The following is a 22,313-nucleotide window of genomic DNA, read 5'->3' as shown; positions in this document are numbered from 1 at the left end:
CAATGGAAGGTAGTGAAACTGTCAAACTGAAAAGTCATTTGGAAAAAAAAGCTTTGGTGCCAAGGAAGTGCATTTGTAACTTTTTTTCAAGGCAGGGTTTTTCAGTTCACTGTCCTGGAACTCGCTCTGCAGAAATGCATGCGCCACCACCACCAAGCACACGTATAACTTTGTAATGTAAGCTAAGGACCTGTTGTTTTAATTTATCTCTATATATGGTGCTGTAGATTATATTTTATATTGAAGATTTAACCAAAGCTTCCTTAGGAGATGAAAATGAACAAAAGAGAGTTCTTTATGATCTTCCTTTATAGATCTAAATTTGAATTGAAATTTGAATGCATGATTGATTTGAATATATGTACATTTTAATTTACATGTCATGCTCAGTGGTTGAAGTATGAGGATCATGAGTTCAAGGCCTGGCCTGGGCTACATACATATTGATATGTTGTGGTACATTTTCCAGTTTCTTCAACTGTGTTTGTGAGTGTGTGTGTAAGTCTTGAGTTTAAAAGCTAAGCAAAGCAATGCTGGACAGTGTGGTCTGCCTTGGTGGTAGATCACAGAACTGCAACATTAGCCAAGCAGACTCAGACCCTCAAAAACACAGCTGAAGGAACTGTTCCGCCATAGGCTGTCATAATTATCTTTGCTGCTTCCAAGATTGTGAGATATCATTAGGTTTCTTTAGCAAGTGAATAAATAAGTTACAAGATTCAATGTTTCTTGAAACTAGAACTCTGTTTACCTTCAGGTCCCTGTTTAACCATGTATCTAACTCATTTTTGTACTTTGTATGTGTTGCTTTTGTTTTTTTAAACAATTTTTCATAGTTAATCTTAAGGAAAGAAAATCCAGAGATAAGGAATAGATGTATATTCCTGAAAGGAAAATGCTACCTCACCTAAGATTGTTCAGGAATGTTTTCATTTCTTCACAAACTAGTTACCTGGTTGTCTTCCTCCACTTTCATCATTTTCTGATATTGTTAGTCTTAAAAAACATGTAAGCAAAACAGTGTTGATGGGTAATTACACTTAGATTGCAGCCACTGTGTTGACTCCTAACAGCCTTGTTTCTTTTCATGTGCAAAGATTAACCAAATATGGAAGTGTGCAAGTCATGGCCTAAAAGTTTCCCTTCTCTTTCAAGTTGACCATAACACTCTGACGACTCTCTTTCAGAGTAGAGTTTTGTAAGACCCAAGTACCCCTGTCCCTTTTTTCAGTCATTAAAAAGGAAATAAAACCCTAATTCTGTCTTTAAAGTTCATAATTGTCACTAAGTACTTGGCAATAAAATATGAAAATAGATTTTAATTGTTTGGCTACGCTGCCAAATTTAGAGTTTGTACTTTCCCAAGAACCCAATGCATAATTGTTAAAAGTTTCTGGCTAAGGCTGTATCCGATCAGCGCTTACTTCATCAGCCACTAATCTTTGGGCTCTGTAAATCTTTGTGGCAATTTTTTTTTCCATAGCAAAGTCTTAACTTTTTTTCTTTTTTCTTTTTTTTTTTTTTGCCGCTAGGGTAGCCTGGGCTAGTGATCCTTCTTTTGGCTGCTGGAAGTACGTACAGAAATGCATCTCACTGGTAGCTTGTGTTGGACTTTTTATGGCATGTTAACTATGAGTTTCTGTGGTAAATTTAACATTATTATTCAATTTAACAGTAATTTATTTTTGAACTTTCTCTTCCCATTTTCCATTATCCATCCATTACTACCCATGGTGTACAGTCTGGATCTGCTTCTTCTAAGGATGAGTCTTGCCCCACTTAAAAGAAGTGCTATTGAAGGGATCTAACAGGTCTGAGCATGGAAAATGCTGCAGACAGATTTTGCCCTTTCCCTCTCCCTTGCTAAAATCCCTGACATTCCTAAAGCTAGCCCCCAAGGCCTAGTCCCTTATTTGGCCATTACTCATTCTTGAGACAAAACACCAAGGTCCAACAATCAAAATTCATTATTTGACTGACATGTCCAATCAGGATTTACCAGCTCACCCTGCTGGCGCAGACCCACTTAGAAACCCACTCCTGCAAAAACACCCTCTCTTGCTCTTTTGTTTTCTTGGCTTGTTTGCTGTGTTTGCATGCTGCCTTTGCGGCCTCCCCACTCCCTCCCCACTTCCCCTCCTAGGTAATAAATCTCCTTTGGGCTGAGAATTTGGTGTCTGGATATGTCCTCTGCCAGTTCCAGGGACCGACCTCCCTTCAGTTACGCAGACTGAGAATGTTGTTACTGTTGTTTTGAGATAGGGTTTCATGTCCTAAAAGCCAGTAGTAGACCAGGTTGGCGTTGAACTCAGAGATCCAATTGCCTCACAAGTGCTGGTATTAAAGGCCACTATATCCAGCTTGACTCAGAATGTTTGAAGTATAGTAAGTGCATCCACATCTAAATTGGATTAAATGTTGAGTATATGTAGGATATTGATGGAAATCGCCAATGGTTTTAATATTTTGTAATGAGCTCTGTGCCTTTGAAGGTATCTTGATGAATGAACTCTTTTCTGGCAAGAGAGAGTAGGGATATGTCATATAAATCTCTTGCTGTGACATAGGATTTTCTGTGTCTAGACCTCTGATTACTTGCAGAAGAAAAATTATTTTTTTGTTGTCATGAGTTACCTGTTGCATCCTCTTTGTATTCAAATAAAAGCTGATTTTGGGGGTGGCAGCGGTGGCGGCTGCGCATGCCTTTAATCAACACTCTGAAGACAGAGGAAGGCAGATCTGTGTGAGTTTCAGGCCACCCTGGTCTATAGAGCTAGTTCCAGGACAGCCAGGGCTACAAGGAGAAACCCTGTCTTAAAAACAGGGAAAAAAAAAAAAAAAAAGGCTGATTTCTGTCTGACCTCAAGAATCAAATACTTAACCAGTCCTATGTTTACAATATTTTGATTTTGATTTTGGCTTTAAGAAATGGTCTTTTCAGGTAGATTTAAAACATCTATGGAATTTAAATATTTGTGAATTTTGTATCTTCTTGCACAAATGCCTATCACGGTAATTTAAGATGCTAACTAACTGCCTTACCATGTGCTTGATACACTTCCTATATCCATCCATCCCTTTGTCAGTATGGACTGGACCTCTATCAGACTTTTCTGGTCTGCTCTCAAGATATTCCTCTGAAAAACAAGCAAGTTATAGAAAAGAGAAACTACTAGTACATTTCTCTTAGGTTTTAGTTTTCTACTGAAAGACTTGTTTGCTTGACATTAAATTCTCAGAGATTACAGAGGGATGCATAATCAGAAGTTTCAGATCTCTAGTACAGCAGGTGGATAGTCATTTTTCTTAACTATGCATGAGGAAGAATTATGTTGACTAATTTCCTAAAAGGACAAAAAAAAAAATCTTTGAAAAACCTTGCAATGCTTTAAAGCATTCATATATATTTTTCGAGACAGGGTTTCTCTGTATAGTTTTGGTGCCTGTCCTAGATCTTGCTCTGTAGACCAGGCTGGCCTCTTACTCACAGAGATCCACCTGACTCCCCCCACCCCCAAGTGCTGGGATTAAAGACATGCGCCGCCACCCTGCAGCTTTCATATTTTTATTTTTACACAATGCTAATGTAAATTATATTATGCTTCTGAAATCTGTTGAGAAAAAAAATGAATGTTTGGTTTTTTGTTTGTTTGTTTGTTTTGGTTTTTCAAGACAAGGTTTCTGGCTGTCCCAGAAACTTGCTTTGTAAACCAGGCTGTTTTTGAACTCACAGAGATCCACCTGCCTCTGCCTCCTAAGTGGTGGGATCAAAGGCGTGCGCCACCACTGCCCAACTAAAAAATTTTTTTAAATGTGCTAGCAGGAGTCAGAAAAATAAAATGACCTTGATAATAGTAGTAGTATGTTAACATTAAGCTAATTTTCCTGTGTTCCTGGCAGTTTCTATTGTGAAAAGGGCTTTCAAATAGCAATTTAAATATTTAGTTTTAGAGGTACTTCTTTGAAGTGGCATGAAGCCAGCATACTTAGAGTTCTAGAGGGAAGAAAAAGTACTGTGTCCTGAAGTAGCCATAGGAACATAGGAAAACCATTTCAGCCCCCCCCCCTTTTTTTTTTGTTCGAGATAGGGTTTCTCTGTGTAGCCCTGGCTGTCCTGGAACTCGCTCTGTAGACCAGGCTGGCCTCTGCCTCCCGAGTGCTGGGATTAAAGGTGTGTATGCCATGCCCAGCTAAATAATTTATCTCGTGTGCATTTTTTTTTTATCTCATGTGCATTAGTGTTTTGCCTGCATGTATATCCATGTAAAGGTGTTGGATCCCCTGAAACTGGAGTTACAGACAGTTGTGAGCCGTCATGTGGGTGTTGGGAATTGAACCCAGGGCCTCTGGAAGAGTAGCCAGTGCTCTTAACCACTGAGCTATCTCTCCAGCCCCTCATTTCAGCCTTTTATATTTTCAGTATCAGCATCATTGCATTCAGCTAATCAACACAGATAAGAGAATGTTTTATGTACACTTCTCTTCCTACCCCCAGTACTTTTTCTCAGTAGTGCCAAGGTGTAGTGGGAGGAATATTAACTTTGGGACCAGAGAGCCATGGACATCCCAAAGTCTTCGACTTAATTTAATGTGTGGTTGGAGGTAAACCTACTCTATAAATTTGAGGTTTAGTTTTTTCATTGATTGAAATGGAGTTACTTACACCTAGTTCATGGGTTATTGTACTGCAAAGCACCTGATGTTTTCTCCTTTCTTAGGTAATTCATAAAATAGTAAGGTTCTGTCCCCTCATTTTACATAACTGAAATCACATCACTAAGATTTTAAGGAGAAAAATCAAAATTTAACTCTTACTCTTTTTTTTTTAACCTTAACCTATTAGACTACATTGTTAACCTTTAGATAAATAAGAAGGCTTGATTACTCATGAGAAAATGAAAAATAATAAAAAGCGTCGACTTTCTGTAGGCATTTTACTATACTCACTTTGTAAGGGCTTTGTTGACTTGTCTGCCTGAGCACCATCTGTGGTTTTGGTCTCTACCGAGGCCAGAAGAGTGTGTCACATCCTCTGGAACTGGAGTTACATGTGGTTGTGAGTGTCCTTGTGGTGCTGGGACCCAAGTCAAGCCCTCTGTAAAAACAGCAAGTGCTCTTATCTGTTGAAACTTCTCTTCAACCCCTTATTTTGTGCGTTTTCATAGTTTTAACCTGGGTTATGAGGATAATATATATATATGACTTGTGATTCAACCTTTAAAAGAAAAATCCCTTTTCTTAAAAAAGTTATGTCCTCTACAACGTTGATTGACTTTGATGACATTATAGTAAATGAAAGAAGCCATCTTGAAAAAGACGGATTTTCTGTAATCCTATTGCTTAAGAGGTTTCCAAGAGTATAACAGTCATGGTGACAGAAGATAGAATGGTGGCTGCAAGAGACTGGAGACAAGAGAGAGAAGTCCTCGGTGGTGGTGATGTGAATGTGCTTAGTGCCACAAAACCTGACACTTGAACATGCCTCAGGTGGTACATTTTTATCGTGTGTGTTGGCTGTGGTGGTGGAAGATTGCAGCTTGTGGAACATTGAAAAGAAAACTTGGTCTCACAATTTGTTGAAGAGTGACTTTTAGGTAAACTGGCTTTTCTAATTTTTAATCGCAAGTATACCCACGATAATTAAATTTTCTTTTGTTTTGGTTTTTAAAGTTAAGCTGAAATTAATCACAAGGCTTACTTGCACATGATTCCATTACTTCACTAATACAATTCAAAGCAACAAGTTAAGAGTCAGACTTTAAAACAAAGCCATGCCCATTGTTTAGCAATTATTGGTGGAAAATAATCTGTATTTGTAATGATGGGAGGGTTTTTCATTGAATTGGTTGAATCTGTTCCATCCTTTTCAGGGGGATATGCTATGAGAAATTCATGTGAAAACTAGTGCAAGGAAAGAAAGTTTAAAGACTGACAAAAAGCAAAGAACCTAGACCAGTCTGTGTATTCCCTTATTACTCTTGCTTGTTTAATTTTGATACTGAGTATCAAACCCAGAGCCTCACACATGCCAAGCATGTGCTCTGCCACTGAGCCCCACTGTAGACCCTAATCATTCTTCTTTGTGGGGTTATGCACATGTGCTTGTGGAAACTGGTGGTAGACACTGGCTGTTGGTCTCAATTACTTTCTGCGTTCATGTTTTTAAATAGGTCCTCTTGCTGAGCCTGAAGCTCATCAGTCAAGTGAGCTTCAATGTCCTACCTACACCCCAGTGCTGGGGTTAGGGGCACATACCACATTGCCTGGCTTTTTCTCTTTAAAATGGGTCCTAAGGATCAGAATGCAATCCTCTTGATTGTCATGGCAATAATGACTTTTGCTGCTGACCTGTGTCCCCAGTACTTATTTTGCTTTAAAAGATTTGAACCTGATGGGAATTGGCCTGCTATAACATTTTTGAGCCTTGTTTTGTTACTTCCTGTTGTGTTCTAGTTCCTGAACCGAGAGTGATCTTAACCCAGAGTTGAGTTTTAGAAGGACACAGCACAGAGGACAGGCAGGAGATAGGGATACCAAGCAGTAAGATACAGCTCAGAAAAGAACAGAAACACCTAGGTGCCTGGGCTTATACCAAGCTCTATAATCTTCTCTGTGAGCTAAAGCAAGTTACTCAATCTGTCTTAGCTTTGCTTTGTCATAGAAAGTTAATATTCATCTGCCAAGCTTAGTGAGGCAGTGGCAATAATATGTTTAAGTCTTTCTAGTTCCACATTGGGCCTAAAATTGGCACTTATCAACTAGTACATACTACTTTCTTTTTAGATTTAGCAGGATGTTTTAATCATCCTCCTTAAGACTCCATAAAGTTGTACTAATTTGCTTACTGAGCAACAAAAAATGGTGGGGAATAGGAAGGAATCCATGAGTGTGTTTGTTCCAAAATAAATCCAGGGTATCTTTTGAGACTCGGTATTGTTGAACTGTATTATTGGCCATGACATTTGGGGTTTTGATAAAGTCATAGATGTTTAAGGATAGTAGCTGGGGTAGTTGGCATACTCCTGTAATCCCAGCACCCTGAAGGCTGAGGCAAGAGTCAATTTTAAGGCTAAATGGGGCTCTGCAGTGAGATCTTTTTGTCTCAAAAGAATGTGCTGCTGTTGGGTTTTGAGTTTTTCCTTCCTATTTTCTGTAACTGTATTCCCAAGTACTAACATATAGTGTAGCATATTGATCATTTGTCTTTCTATTACTAGATCCTACCATTAGACTCATGCAATAGTTGTCCCCCAGTGTCTTGCAGGGCAGAGGATCAGTTCAAAGACTCTACACATGCTAAAATGGTATACTATTTGCATATAATCCGGACAGCTTTGCATATCCTACAACCCACATACTTTATATTATCTCTTAGAATTCTTGATACAACGTAAATAACTTTTTATTTGTTATGCTGTATTGTTTAGGTGCTGTGAGAGAAAAGTACATGTTGGGTGTGAGTTTAGTATTTTTTTCTGTATATTTTTGATTCTCAAAATGTATTGTGACCATGTTTTCCCAACATGTATCATGGTAGTTTATAGTTAATATTTACTTCTAAAATGACTAGGGGGTGAGTGTAGTAGAGTAGAAGAAAGGTGTAACTTACTTGTTATATAGTATATATCATAATTCTTGTGGTAAGACTTAAAGGCAAACAAAAAGGCTTAGAAGCTTTAGCATGAAATAATGAACATTTCAGAATAAGGGAGGGAAAGACAGACTGCTTAAATATGTCACTAGATTGTTATTGGAGAAGGAAAAGAGCTCATTGGGAAAATAGAGGTACATTTCTCACTTAGGAACCACCCCATACAAATGTTTTCAAGCCTAAAAGTGTGGTATAATTTGATAAGATTTTGAAGACTAAGTGATTCAAAGAATTTGGGTTTCATTTAGTTTTCTTCCCTTTTTAATTTCTTTTTAATTTTTAAAATCATTTTTATACATATGGGTGTTTTGCCTACATGTATATCTGTGTATTGCATATGTGCCTGGTACCTATGAAAGGTAGAAGAGGGTATCAGATTCTTTAAAACAGGAATTACAGGTGATTGTGAGTCACCAGGTGGATACTGGGAATTGAAACTGGGGTCCTCTGGAAGAGCAGCCAGTGTTCTTTAACTACTGAGCTGTTTCTTCAGCCTCCTTTTAATTTTTTTTAATAGAGAATTTTTTTAACTGTCATCTTAAACTGCAAGGATGTCTGTTAAACATCACAGAGATCTGTCCACCTCTGCCTCCAGAGTGCTGGGATTAAAGGTGTGGGCCACCCACTGTTAACTGAATAATTTTAGTAACTAGAGCCAATTAAAAATATTTAATAGTACTCTATCCAAAAAAATCTCAGAAGCTCTCTTACTGTGAGTATGATTTTCCATTTCAATAGACATTATTAGTGTCTAGAGGAGACCAAGAATGAATATGCACCTTCAGTGTGACTCAGGTACATTTTAAAAATCATTTTATGTGTGGAGGGAGAATGTGGGGGTGTGGGGGGCATTGTGCATACATGTGTGCAAACTTGCATGCCACAGTGCATGTAGAAATCAGAGGACAACTTCTGGGAATTGGTTTTCTTCTGTTATATGGGTTCTGAGATTCGAACTCAAGTAACCAGGCTTAGAGGGAAATGCCTTTACACAGAGTCATTTCACTGGCCCTGAGGTGCATTTTTTCCCCGTGGTCTCTGCAGAAGTGCATAGTTGAGCATAAAATTGTCATTTGATGTCACCTAGCAGTGAATTTGAGCTGGAATTACATAGATCTCTACCTGACTTATATTAATTTTCTTTTTTTTTAAACTTTTGCAAGAGAGTCTTATCATGCCCAGCCAAATTTGAACTCTTTAATAACCCTGCCTCAGCCTAAATGCTCCATGCCCAACTGGCATGTGCCACCTTACCTGGCCTGGCTGAGACTGTATTTCAGTCAAAACCCCCAGTGGTGGGGCTGGAGAGATGGCTCAGTGGTTAAGAGATCTACTGTTCTTCCAGAGGTCTGAGTTCAATTCCCAGCAACCACATGGTGGCTCACAACCATCTCTAGGAGGAGCTGATGCCCTCTTCTCACATAAAGTCATCCATGCAGATAGAGCACTCATAGAAATAAATAAATCTTTTAAAAAAAAATCTCGCCGGGCGGTGGTGGCGCACGCCTTTAATCCCAGCACTTGGGAGGCAGAGGCAGGCGGATCTCTGTGAGTTCGAGGCCAGCCTGAGCTACCGAGTGAGTTCTAGGAAAGGCGCAAAGCTACATAGAGAAACCCTGTCTCAAAAAAAAAAAAAAAAAATCTCTAGTGATCTTTTATGAGTCAATAAGATAAAAGTAATGAAAGGTTAGATATTATGAAAAATATAACACCAGCTGAGCAATGGTGGCCCAAGCCTTGAATCCCAGCACATAAGTAAAGGAAATTTCCTTTCACTTCAGATGATTTTATTTTATTTTTTTTATTTTCTTTTTGGCTTTTTGGGTACCACCATATGTAGAAAAGAAAACATCCCAATGCTCTGCTTAATGCCATGGTGTTCTTGGTAGCATTTGATGCTTATCACCTTTGTGAAAGCAGGAGACAAACTTGTAATGCCTACCAAACACCAAGATGTCCGTGTGTATATTAAAGATGGGAGGGCTGAGGCTGTGTTCAGTTCATGATGTGCTTGTGTGACGTGCATGCAGACCAGAATTTGATCCCAAGCATTACATACACCAGGTGCACTGGCACCCACCTGTCATCCTAGAATTATTCTCAGCTACAAAGTGAGTGAGAGGCCATCCTAGGCTACGTAGGACCTGTCGTCCCCTCACTCCCACCCCAAAAGTGCTGATGTTCTTTCCTCTGTAAGTAGGATACATCTTACTCTGTAGTGCTGTACAAAAATGAGACTTTTTCTTCTAAGTGTTCCTTTATATTTATTTAGATTAAAATAGATTATAATATCCAATTAGGAAATCTATATATTTTGCTTTAGTAATATGTTTCATAAATTGGAATGTTTAGATTAGCTAATATCTAATTTTTTTTTTTTTTTTAATTTTGAAAAGCTTTGGGCTGGAGAGATGGCTCAGAGGTTAAGAGCACTGGCTACTCTTCCGAAAGTCCTGAATTCAATTCCCTGCAACCACATGGTGGCCTACAACCATCTATAATAAGATCCAATGCTCTCTTCTGGCATGCAGGCAGAACACTGTATACATAATAAATAAATCTTTTTTTAAAAAAAACTTTAATATTTGACTGTATATAATATTCTGTGTGTATTAAGTCTTTTGTATGTATATATCCACATAAAGCCCTTGGTCATTTTACAGTAGCCCTATGAGATAGACATTGTATCATTTTTCTCTTACAGAAACTGTATAACTAGGCTGAGCAAGAAAGGAGTGGAACAACCAGTGTACTAGTGCATGGTATAAATGGTGGAGGGTGGGGTTTTTTTTTCTTGTTTGTTCTTGGTGCTGGGGGATCAAACTCTGCACCTCTCACATGCTATGCGTGTGATGTTCCAGTAAGCTGTAACCCCAGCCCTAGGTCTATTATTCTAATTTGGGTTTTTCTTAACTTCAAATTGCATGTTTCATTGTCACAAATAAGAACAGCATTCAGGTGGTCACAGGTTTGAGACAAACCTGGGTTATATAACAAGACCTGTCCCCTTCCTACATCTCCCCAGATACAGTTTAAATGGTACTGGATACCCTTGCTCTGGTGTTTGTCCTGCTTCTTTAATAAACATTTGAATATGCACTGTGTGTCAGACTAAGAGCTAAGACAACAGCCATTAATGAAAAACAGAAAGGAGCATGGGTTTTAATTTATGTGATATTTAAAAACAAAAGGATAATACGTATTAAGTGGTAAAGTGCCATGGAGACTTGTAGAAATGAATGGAGATCATCAACTATTTTCACAAGGAAGTTTGTACTTTATTGTCTATAGAAATTGGAATTAGCCGGGCGGTGGTGGCGCACGCCTTTAATCCCAGCACTCGGGAGGTAGAGCCAGGCGGATCGCTGTGAGTTCGAGGCCAGCCTGGGCTACCAAGTGAGCTCCAGGAAAGGCGCAAAGCTACGCAGAGAAACCCTGTCTCGAAAAACCAAAAAAAAAAAAAAAAAAAAAAAGAAATTGGAATTAGAGGCTGAAAGATGAAGGACCAAGAGTAGATGGCTTCTTGTGCTAACTGATAAAAATGGAATTTTAAAGCTAAACAAAATTAGTCCATAGTGTCTTAAGACAAAGACTAATTTAAGTCTCTAGATTATTAGCAGAAGTAGGCATCAATTTCTGTAATGCTTCCGCATAATGGAGGTTGGAGAGGCTCTTATGGCCTGTCCATGGAGGCTGGAGAGAAGGAGTCTTACTGTATAGTGTTTAATAAACCTCATTCCTGCTGAGGGATTCAGTTAGTTTCAGTTTTTTTTTTTAATCAAACAAATTATCTTAAGTGTTTTTTTTTTTTTTTTTTTTTTTTTTAATCACCTCCTCAAAGAAACAAGTGGAACTTGGGGCCTTCCAAATCTTTCTGACCCCAGAGTACTGGTAAAAGTTGTTAGACTCTGGGGTTATACTCAAGAGAGTTTTCACAGGCCTTCTGCTATTGTTGCACTATTCAGTTCAGAAATAGGATGAAGACTTAATCAGCATGAAAAACTAACGTAAAATACAAACTCTAAAAGAAACTTCTCAGCACTGAGGCATTAGATATTAAACAGTTATGTTTATCTTAATAGAGATAAACATAACATTGAGACCTACCAATAACAGTATAATTTTTGTCTTGATTTCTGACAGTTACAGTACCTTGACCAAGTCACACCATCACACTCAAATTTATTATCTGTAAAATAGCAATGTGAAGATTAAATTAGGACTCATTCATCATGACATTAACAAACAACATACTGCTAAAAAAAAAAAATCAAATCTTGACTGTAATGGGAGCATCAGCAAGGGAAGCATTTCCTTTGACTCTAAGTGAAAATGGGCAAGTGGACCATGAAGACTCCTGGAAGTAGAAGGGGAAGACCAAATGATCTGATCTTGTACAGATACCAGGGTTACTAAATCAAATCCGGAAGGTATTGAAGTTTGTTTTCAGTAAAGGTCTAAGTTAGTGCTTACCCAACATGTCTCTTAGTTTAGTACCCTAAATCAGCATCTATTAGCCTGTATACATTTGCTTCTGCAGGGGCTGGAGAGATGGCTCAGCAGTTAAGAGCATTGACGGCTCTTTCAGAAGTCCTGAGTTCAAATCCCAGCAACTACATAGTGGCTCACAGCCATCTTTAATGGGATCTGATGCCCTCTTTTTGGCATATAGGTGTATGTGCAGATAGAGCACCATATGCATAAAATAAATCTTTTTTTTAAAAAATGCCTCTATGCTAAGACTTTGATTTGCTTCACTAACATGACCTTTACTATACCAGATGTTCAATGTGTATCCATTGAGTGGATGAATGAAAACATTTTCTATTGGCTTTTCTGAAAACCATTTTAAAGTATTTTCAATCTGGTACTACGTATTCATTTAAATTAAAAAAATTTACATTTATGAATATTTTGCCTGCATGTTTTATGTATGTATGTATACCACATGTATGCTTGGTACCCACAGAGGCCAGAAGACACGGGGTTCCCCTGGAACCAGAGTTACAGATGGTTATGAGTCACCATCTGTATGTTGGGAAGAGAACTTGGGTCATCTGCAGGAACCAAAAGTGCCCCTATTTGATCATTTTTGAAACAGGGACTTACTACATACCTAAGGCTGGCTTCAAACTTAGAGCAGGCCTTCTGTCATAGCATCCTGAGAGTTGGAACTATGAGTGAGGACTGCTATATTCTTCCCCACTATGTATTTATATTTGGACTTGTAAAATATATTCCCTGGATAATCTTTGTGTATTTTCTTGAGACAGAGTCTACCAATGTAGCTCTGGCTGGCTTAAAACTCAGCAACTTAAGACCAGGCTGTCCTGGAGTGCACAAAGACCTGCCTGCTCTAACTCTAGAGTGTTGGAATTAAATGCATGTACCACTGTACCTGGCTCCATAATCGGGTTTTTTTTTCCAGTTATTTTATTTTATGTGCATTAATGTTTTTTGAGTCCCCCCAGAACTGTAGTTACAGACAATTGTGAGCTGCCATCTGGGTGCTGGGAGTTGAACCCTGGTCCTCTGGAAGAGCAGACTGCTCTTAACTGCAGAGTCATCTCTCCAGCCCTTGACACTGTAATCTTAAAGCAGGAGACATAAATAAAAGGCAACAGAAAGTCCAGAAAACAATCTATCCTTATCAGTGTCATTAGCTGGTTAAGTGATTCTCCTTCTCTTGGGGTTGTTGTTTTCTTATGTTTAATATTACTGATGATTTCTTTTTTCTGGGTTTTTGTTTTTTTCCATTTAATATTTAGGAATGGTGCACCTCTTGATAGGTGTTTTAGTTGAGCCTTAGAAGAGAAAATAGTATTTGGCATATGATGTATGCTCAGTTACTATATGTTCAATTAAAAATCCAAAGCACAGGGGATGGAGCAGTGCCTCTACTCTTGCAGAGGACCTGGGTTCAGTCCCAGCACCCACATAATGGCTCAAAACGATCCTTAACTCCAGTTCCATGGGATCTGAAGCCCTCTCCTGGCCTTGGGTACTTGGGTACTGTATGTGGTGTACATACATACATACATATTGAGAAAAAAAGTACACATGTAAAATAATCTTTAAAAAAAAAAATCCAGCTAGGCAGTGGTGGTGCACACCTTTAATCCCAGCACATGAGTAGTAGAGGCAGGCAGATCTCTGTGAGTTTGAAGCCAGCCTGGTCTACGGAATAAGTTCCAGGACAGCCAGGGCTGTTATATAGAAACTCTGTCTCGAAAAACCAAAACTAAAACAAAACACAAACAAAGCCTAAGCCAAAATTTGAGTTGTGAAGATTAAACACTTAGCTTTATTGATGTGATGAACATGAAGCTATAGTTTTTTTGTTTGTTTTTTTTTTTTCTTTTCTTTTTTGTTGTTTGTTGTTTTCCAAGACAGGGTTTCTCCAGAACTTACTTGCTCTGTCGACCAGGCTGGCCTTGTAAGGTGTGAGGGAAGATTGAGTTTCTAATGACAGATATTTCCAAGCTGTAGAATTTCTGCTTTCCCTGCCTTGAATTTATCTCTTTTGTGTATTAATGTGAAATTCTGTTTGCTATAGTCTTCATAGTATTTAAATTTTTAGTATTGATGATTGTAGGGAAATATAGTTATGACACTTTCACAATAACCAAGTATTTTAACTTTATGTGTAAAGCATTACAAATTAAAGACCAGAGTACTGTTGAGTTCTTTGCTTTTGGAAGCCAAGATCTGAGTTGTAGTATGTGCCAAAGGCAGCCCTGTTGTAGGTAGGTGGGATTATTATAAAGAGAGGGTTTTATTTATTTGGAATCTGAACTATCTTGACCCAAATAGCACAGAATGCCCTTATTAGAATGAAAAGCCTAAATTACAAGTAGCAAGTGTCCTAGTAAAATATTTTACAAGGTGTTAAAAAAAAAGTTTGTTTTTATTTTGTCCGTTTTTTTTTTTTTTTTAAATAATAGAGAGTAATCGAATATCTAGTGTACGTTTTATGTGAATCTTTGTGGTTTTTGTTTTCCAGGCATTTAAAAAATATTTAACCATTCATGAATTGAACCTCCTTCTTGAGTTATGGATGACAAGGCTTCTGTTGGAAAAATCAGTGTCTCCTCAGACTCAGTCTCTACTCTTAATAGTGAAGATTTTGTCTTGGTTTCCAGGCAAGGAGATGAGACACCATCCACAAATAATGGAAGTGATGACGAGAAGCCTGGACTCAAGGTAAGGCTTGACAGCCTAAATGTGCCTTGCTAAATCCAGTGCCTGGACTTCCTAGGAACAAGAGTAAGGTGGGGAAACAGAGGATTCATGGGTACACTTCCTAGTGGTGTTGAAGAGTTTTGTATGTGCTTATGAGTTATTTTTTATTTTAAAGATTTTTATTTTGACTAGCTTCTCTTAAATTTGTCAGAACTCTTAGGGTATAAACATTTTTAACTTCAGGACTGTTCTCTTTTTCCTATTCAATCAACAATGCTTATTTCTTTCAGGTTTGTGTGTACAGTGTAAGGACACCAACAGGTCAGCATTGCAATCAATAAAAACATAACATTTAGGCCAAAAAACAGAGCTTTAAATACCTCACCTTTTGAGCACTCTGTTTATCTTTTCTCAACTAAATAAAGAACCATTACTTCTTTCGACATGGTCTATTACTGTTCTGCTCTTCATGGATATAAATGGAAATATTACCTGTTGAAGTTTTTCATTTAAAATACAAGTAATTCCAGTATTCTAGTTTCTACTCTGTCTATTCATTCAACAAATACTTCTTGAAAACTCTCTGTGCCAAGTACTGGTAAAGTGGTGGTGAACAAGGCCCCTGCCTTCTTAGAGCCTGTATACTGAGAATACAGACAAATAAGAAAGTCGTGACAGTAAAGCCCTGGGGTTGTAGCTTGGTAGCATGTTGGCCTAGAATGCAAGAAGCTCCAGGTTTGCTTTCCAGTACCATAGAAAGTCAGGGATGTTGACACTTGACAGGGATCTCGACACTTGCGTGTAGAGGCAGGAGGATTAACAATTAGAGGTTGTCCTCTGCTGAGCAGTAAGTTGGGGCCAGCCTTCACAATATGGGAACCTGTTTTTAAAACTAATAATTTAAAACTTATGTAAATATGTTAAGAAAAAAGGATGTGTGGTAAGAAATGAAAGAGTTTTGTGGTTTTTTAACTGTTGCAAACTTGTGTCAAATTTTTAAAAAATTCTTTTTAAAATGTTTTTGTGTGTTTGTGTGCTAATGGCTAAGCTCATCCATGACTCGCTATGGGGAGTTGGAAGACAACTCAGGGGAGTTGGTTCTTTCCGTACAACATGTGAGCAAATAAAGCAATATCTTTTGCTGGCCGAGCCATCGCTCCAGCACTTGAAAATATTTTTATTTTCTATCACTTGTAAATGCACAAGGGAATAAATAAGAAAACAGTTAAAATAACTCCAGTTCTAGGAGATCTTACCCTTTTCTGACTTCAATGAGCATCGGTAAAATGTAGCATGCATTCACACAGATGTACACATACATATAAAATATTTAAAATATTAATGACAGTTACTGTTTTAACGACCAGTATTGAGGGGCATTGAGTTCAATCCCCAGGACTTTTTTTTTTTTAATAAAATTTTTTTTAAAAGGAAAGGAGAAAAAAATAATACATTTGAAGTGAGCCCTGAATGAAATGAAGAAAACTATGGAGAAAACTGGAGAAACTTTCCAAAGGCAGTACCAGATACAGAGACACTGAGGGCAGCAGCTCCCAGCAAAGCCAGCAGACTAAAGTGGAAGCCATGTGATCTGGGACACGCAGGGCCACAAGATGGCTTGTTTCTTTTGGACTTTGTTCTAAACGTGAGGAGAATTTTTGAAAGTTTTGAATGGGGACATGATCTAATTTGCATTTTAAAAAGCTAACTGGCTGAGAGTGATGTCCTGCATAACAGCATGACCTACTCCCAGAATCACTGGTGGCAATTATTAAAACAAAAATAAAAAATAGCATTTAAAGTCTCTGGAAATCTTTGAAAAGAAATGCAGCAAATGGGAAATCTTAGTCATGGAACTTGTAAGAATCTCACTTTACATTCCCCATCTTGTTCTCCCTCCTAACAGTCGATAACTGTATCTGCTCTGCAGACTGGCATAATCAAGAAGATGGCCTGGGAGGAATGGGATCAAAGAATGTGGTCAATACATACTGAATGAAAAAAAATAGTAAAAAAAAAGAAAATAGGAGTCAGGAAGGTTATTGACCCTACTCCTAGTTCCTGAGCAGTGACTCAGATTTCTGCCTGTAGGGAACTGCAAGCCATAAAACAGCTCTTCTCACCGTCTTTATTGTCAACAAATGTAAACAATAAGAATTCCAGAAGTGGAGTCATCAGGATCGTATGTCAGTACAATATGTTGTCTACAGTGTCTGGTTTCCAACAACAAAAAAGATTGTGGAACATACATAGAAACAAAATATATATACACTGAAAAGAAGAAAAACAGGCAACAGAAATTTCTAGTCAGTGACCATTGAATTTAACATATGAAGCATTTCCAAGACAGCCAGAACTACAGACAAACTGTATCTTAAAAAAGAAAAAGAGAGAAGCGTTTCAAAGTAGTCTTTATTGCTATGTCCAACAAATGATAGACTGTCATGCTTACAGAACAGATGGGTCCATGGCAGTGGCATCAAATACTATAGACAGTATCGATAAGGAGGGCTGGAGAGATGGCTCAGCAGTTAGGGTTCTGGCTGCTCTTCCAGAGCTCCCCAGTTAGATTCCCAGCACTCACATGGTGGCTCACAGCCATTAATGTCTGTAACATTAATTCCAGGAACTCTGCCAGCCTCTTCTGGCCTTCACCAGCACCAGACAGGCATTCAGGCAAAACCACCCATAAGGAGCTAGATTGTTTTGAAGGAGCTAGCTTAAAATTCCAGAATTAAAAAGTATAATGAGCATAAATGTTCGGTAGCAGTATTCAGAATGGCCCCCAATGTAGCCCTTCCTTTTAACTTTTTTCTGTGTTCATTATTTTATTACTTTTTAAAATATTTCTTGAGTAAAGAGTAGTAATTACTTTGTTTTGTTATCTGTATGATTTTTTTTTAATTTTTTTTTTTTTTTGGTTTTTCAAGACAGAGTTTCTCTGTGTAGCTTTGCCCGATCCTGGAACTCACTTTGCGCCTTTCCTGGCCTTGAACTTACAGAGATCCACCTGGCTCTGCCTCCCGAGTGCTGAGATTAAAGGTGTGCACCACGCCGCCTGGCTCCTGTATGATTTTTTTTTAGCATTGAGCAGTCTTGATTTTGCAGTTGTTTACTTCCTTTTATGAGTAACTAATGATAAACCATTATGGCCTGGGGTATAGATTATTGAAAAAACAAAAAGAAAATCATTGGAATATAGCACTTCTCTTTCTCAGGCCTGACACACTCATGCTATCAGCTTTATTCACATGTCTCAGCACATGTCTCATATCAAACAAATGAGGGAGACTTCCCCAGAAATAGTGGAGACTTATTTATAGGAGTCATAAAATATATGTGAGCTTTTACTGTATTTCACATTTCTTTTAACTTTTGGAAGCAAGCACATTTTTCCTTAAGAAAGCTATTAAACAGAAAACATTAATATTGTCATGTTTCTGAATGTTTTAGATGCATTGTACTTTTTCATGGAAAACTGAAAGAAGAGAGCAGCTGTAGCCTTTATTTGTTGATATTGTTTGCGAGTGATGTCCAGCATAACATCTTTGCTGATACCTTGCTTCAGAACATGGACCCTCACTTGATCAGGCTGGCCTCTCACTTTGCTGATTGTGTGTATTTGTGACCCTTAGATTGTAGGGAATGGAAGTGAGCAGCAGCTGCAGAAAGAACTCGCAGATGTGCTAATGGACCCTCCCATGGACGACCAGCAAGGGGAAAGGTCACAGCCGGATGGTGAAGGAGATGGGCCGCTTTCTAATCAACTCTCAGCTTCATCCACCATTAACCCTGTGCCACTAGTAGGGCTTCAGAAACCAGAGATGAGTTTGCCAGTGAGACCTGGACAAGGAGGTTAGGATTACTGCATTGCTTGTGTAACTGAGGTTATTGTTTTGATATGGAGTGTGTTCTGTCCTGTACTAGATTCAAGAGCAACATGAAAACTATTGTAGGTTCTCTAAAAGCTCCGAATTCTGTGTCTAAGAAGTTGTCAGATACATAAAAAAGTTTCCTTTAACTGTTTGTTATATCAAAGAATGAAAACAGTAGTTACAGGATACTGAGAAGAAAGCCTTTTTTTTTTCATATGTCTTTCAGAAAATTTGTGATGAGTTCAAAGCCAGCCTTTAGTATAAAACTGTGTCTCAGAAAATCAGAAACAACCAAAATTTTCCAGGAAAGAAGACTGATTATCATGTTAGAAAATAGATGTTTGCTCCAGGCATGCATAACCAGTCAGAGAGCAAGCTGGAAATGGGAAAGAAGCCCAGGGCCAGAAGGGCCAGGAGAGCGGTTTATTAGATGGAAAGCAGGGATGCTAAAGGAGATCATGAAGGAGCTAGCTGTTGAGTGAGAACATGGCAGCTGCGATCAGAGGACAGATCAGGACTGCAGAGTGTTGAACACTAAATCTATATTTGGCTTAGTTGTAAATTATAAAATCAAAACAAATTAGGAGATGGAAAGAGGAGTCAGATCTGATTCTCAGGTTACATTTTAGGTTTGGAATTAACATCAATACCTGGAAATCTTGGTGTTAACAGAGTTCTAGTGTAAGCTGCCTAGCTTCTATGGGTTTATTTATTTATTTATTTATTTATTTATTGCCCCCTGAAATATGGCATACTGTCTTAATTAGTCCTTGATTTTTGAACCTAAATGTGTCTTTTGGATGTTTATTTGCTGTTCACATCAACACTTTTTCAAAGAGGAGAAGCATATCCATACACTTTGTTTCTTTCAGACTCTGAAGTGTCGAGTCCTTTCACACCAGTGGCTGATGAGGATAGTGTGGTTTTCAGTAAACTAACTTACTTAGGCTGTGCCTCAGTCAATGCTCCCCGGAGTGAAGTGGAAGCCTTGAGGATGATGTCCATCTTGAGAAGTCAGTGTCAGATTTCTCTGGATGTGACCCTCTCGGTGCCAAATGTATCTGAAGGAACTGTGAGGTAAGGCTGGCCTCTGACATGCTCTTGCACAAGGAAGCACTAGTAGGTAACATGCCATGTTCATAGCCTCCTTAAATTGCAACCCTCATGAAAAACAAATGCTCATTTGTACATGCTCTACATCCCAATCCTGTTTAGAATATTAGAAATTTAAATGGTTTGAAAATAATTGAAACATACTGACCATGAAAGAAAGATTTTTCCCTTCTTTTTTAAAATGAGAAACAAGAAGTCTAAGAAATGAGTATTGTTTATACTAATTCAAAGAAATAAAAATAACCAAGTCAGATGATTGTTACTAACCAGTTAAATACAGAATTGCTAATTCAGAAAGTATGTTTATTTCAGAAAAATAACATGAACTAAAAAACTCTTAATTTTACTTTCCTGTTGATAAGCAGTTAAAATCTTGGTTCATGTGTACTCTTTATAAAAGCTGAGGAAATAGCTGTGTTATCATGAGGATATGAATTCAAAGCATTATGGCACTTGCTCATAATCCCAGTGCTTTGGGGGGTGGAGTGGGCAGAGACAGATGGATGCCTGGGGCTCACTGGCCCGTCTGTCTCTGTCTCTTTCTCTCTGTTGTTGTCTGTCTGTACCTCTCTGTTTCTGTGTGTGTTTGTCTTGTCATCTGTCTTTGTGTGTCACTGTGTGTGTGTCTCACACAGAGTATAGATGTCTCCCAAGCAACAGCACCAAGCTTTTCTTATCTTCACATGTAGTTACATACACAAAAACCAGTCTTTGTGGATATATGTGTGCTCACCTTTGTACTGGGATAACAGAACCCTAGAGAAATGATTTAAAAAGGAAGTACTCATTTTGGCAAGTGGTTTCAGAGGTTTCAGTCCAAGGTCAGCTTCCCAGTGTCTCTAGGCCTGGTAAGGTAATATATATCACAGCAAAAGGCCTTGGTAGAGGAAGACTTCGTACCTCGTGGCAGTCATTAAGTAGAGAGAAACAGAACACGTGGCAGGGAAAAGATAGGCATGTCCCAGTGACCTATTTTCTCTAGCTGTGTCCTAGCTGTCTAGCTGTCCAAAGTGTCTACCACCTCCTAAAGTAGCACCTACAGCTTTCAATGCACGAGTCTGGGAAGATAGTTCATACTAAAGTCATAAGGTATATATGGGCCTATGTCTGTGTATGTACTTATAATTCTACATACACATGCACATATGAATATATCAGTCAACATTTTTTCTGGCAGTGGAATTACACATGATGTGTATTTATACTTCCTTCATTTGCTTTTATATTGTGAACCTTTTAACATGTCAGCAGTTTTGCTTAAGTTTTGTTTATGATGGTACATAAACAGATTAGTAACCATTTCTTTTTTTTAATTTTTTATTTATGTGCATATCTGGTGCCCTAGAACTAGAATTACAGGCATTTGTGAGCTTCCATGTGGGTGCTGGGAATTGAACTCAGGACCTCTGGAAGAGCAGCCAATGCTCTTAACTCCTGAACCATCTTTCCAGCCCAACTATTTCTTCCTGTTTTCTTTCTTTTTTTTTTTTTTTTCCTTTGGTCTTTAGAGACAAGGTTTCTTTGTGTTAACAGTCCTGGCTGTCCCCGAACTCACTGAGAGCTGCCTGCCTCTGCCTCCCAAGTGCTGGAATTAAAGGTGTGCGCCACCACTGCCTGACCAGCCTAACTATTTCTAATGTTAGACATTTTAAGGGGTTTTTCTTTTAATGAGAAAAGTATTGATATTATCAGTTATTGTATAGGCATCTGAGTGCTTTATAAGTGGGTGGGTAATTGGCTGGATCTTTATTTCCTTAGAATACATTCCTGATACATTCACTGGCTCAGAAGTTTCCCCATTGTTACTGCTTTTGTTAGTTTAGAAATAGTTGATCCATTTTATACTTTGAGAAGAGCTTTCTGTGTTTTACAGAACCCTTAGAAACATGCTGGGTTTTCATAGTAGCAGCATAGCAGCTATATCTGGAAAGTAGTGTAGCAGAAGTTTCTCCGGTCCTACTCGGCTCCACCGTCCCATATCCACTTACAAAATAATCACTCAGAGGCTTATATTAATTACCAACTATGTGGCCTATGGCAGGGTTCTTGCTAGCTAGTTCTTTCATCTTAAATTAACCCATTTCTATTTATCTATGTATCGCCACATGTTCTGTGGCTTTACCTGTGTCCCATTACATTTTGCTCCTTGGACGGCAGTTTGGCATCTCCCCTTGCTCTCCTATCTCCTTTCATTATCTCTCTTGGATTTTCCCAGCTGGCTCCATCCTACCCTGCCAGTGCAGCTTTATTTATCAACCAGTTAGAGCAACACATATTCACAGAGTACAGAAAGACATCCCACAGCAGTAGGAAGCTAAATAGTTAATCTGAACATGTAATTTGTCTCTGAGCATCAGTTTCAAAATCTCAAATTCTAATTTTAATTGATTACTTTTAATGTGCATTTCAAAGTGAATGCTTATTCTAACAACTGAAATTATACTTTGTTCTATATTTTCCTTTTGTAAGGAAATGAGAAAACATATCTATCT

At 38.3% G+C, this 22,313-nt stretch overlaps 1 protein-coding gene across 7 annotated transcripts in view; it reads left to right on the top strand.

Annotated features, from left to right (window-relative positions):
* The window catches only part of Rabgap1 (RAB GTPase activating protein 1), a 125,885-nt gene that overhangs the window by 12,868 nt on the left and 90,704 nt on the right, over nt 1-22,313 (top strand). For all 7 annotated transcript variants that reach the window (XM_015986153.3, XM_076568475.1, XM_006992533.4 and 4 more), the window contains exons 2-4: nt 14,655-14,854; nt 18,469-18,688; nt 19,581-19,785. In XM_015986153.3, the coding sequence (XP_015841639.1) occupies nt 14,705-14,854; nt 18,469-18,688; nt 19,581-19,785 (575 nt within the window). In that variant the 5' untranslated portion in view covers nt 14,655-14,704. The remainder of the gene's footprint in view (nt 1-14,654; nt 14,855-18,468; nt 18,689-19,580; nt 19,786-22,313) is intronic.

The sequence above is a fragment of the Peromyscus maniculatus genome, chromosome 4 (assembly GCF_049852395.1).
Source record: "Peromyscus maniculatus bairdii isolate BWxNUB_F1_BW_parent chromosome 4, HU_Pman_BW_mat_3.1, whole genome shotgun sequence".
NCBI classification, from domain to species: domain Eukaryota; kingdom Metazoa; phylum Chordata; class Mammalia; order Rodentia; family Cricetidae; genus Peromyscus; species Peromyscus maniculatus.
The sequence above is the reverse complement of the archived record's forward strand: the minus strand, read 5'-3'. Positions and strand labels throughout refer to the sequence as shown.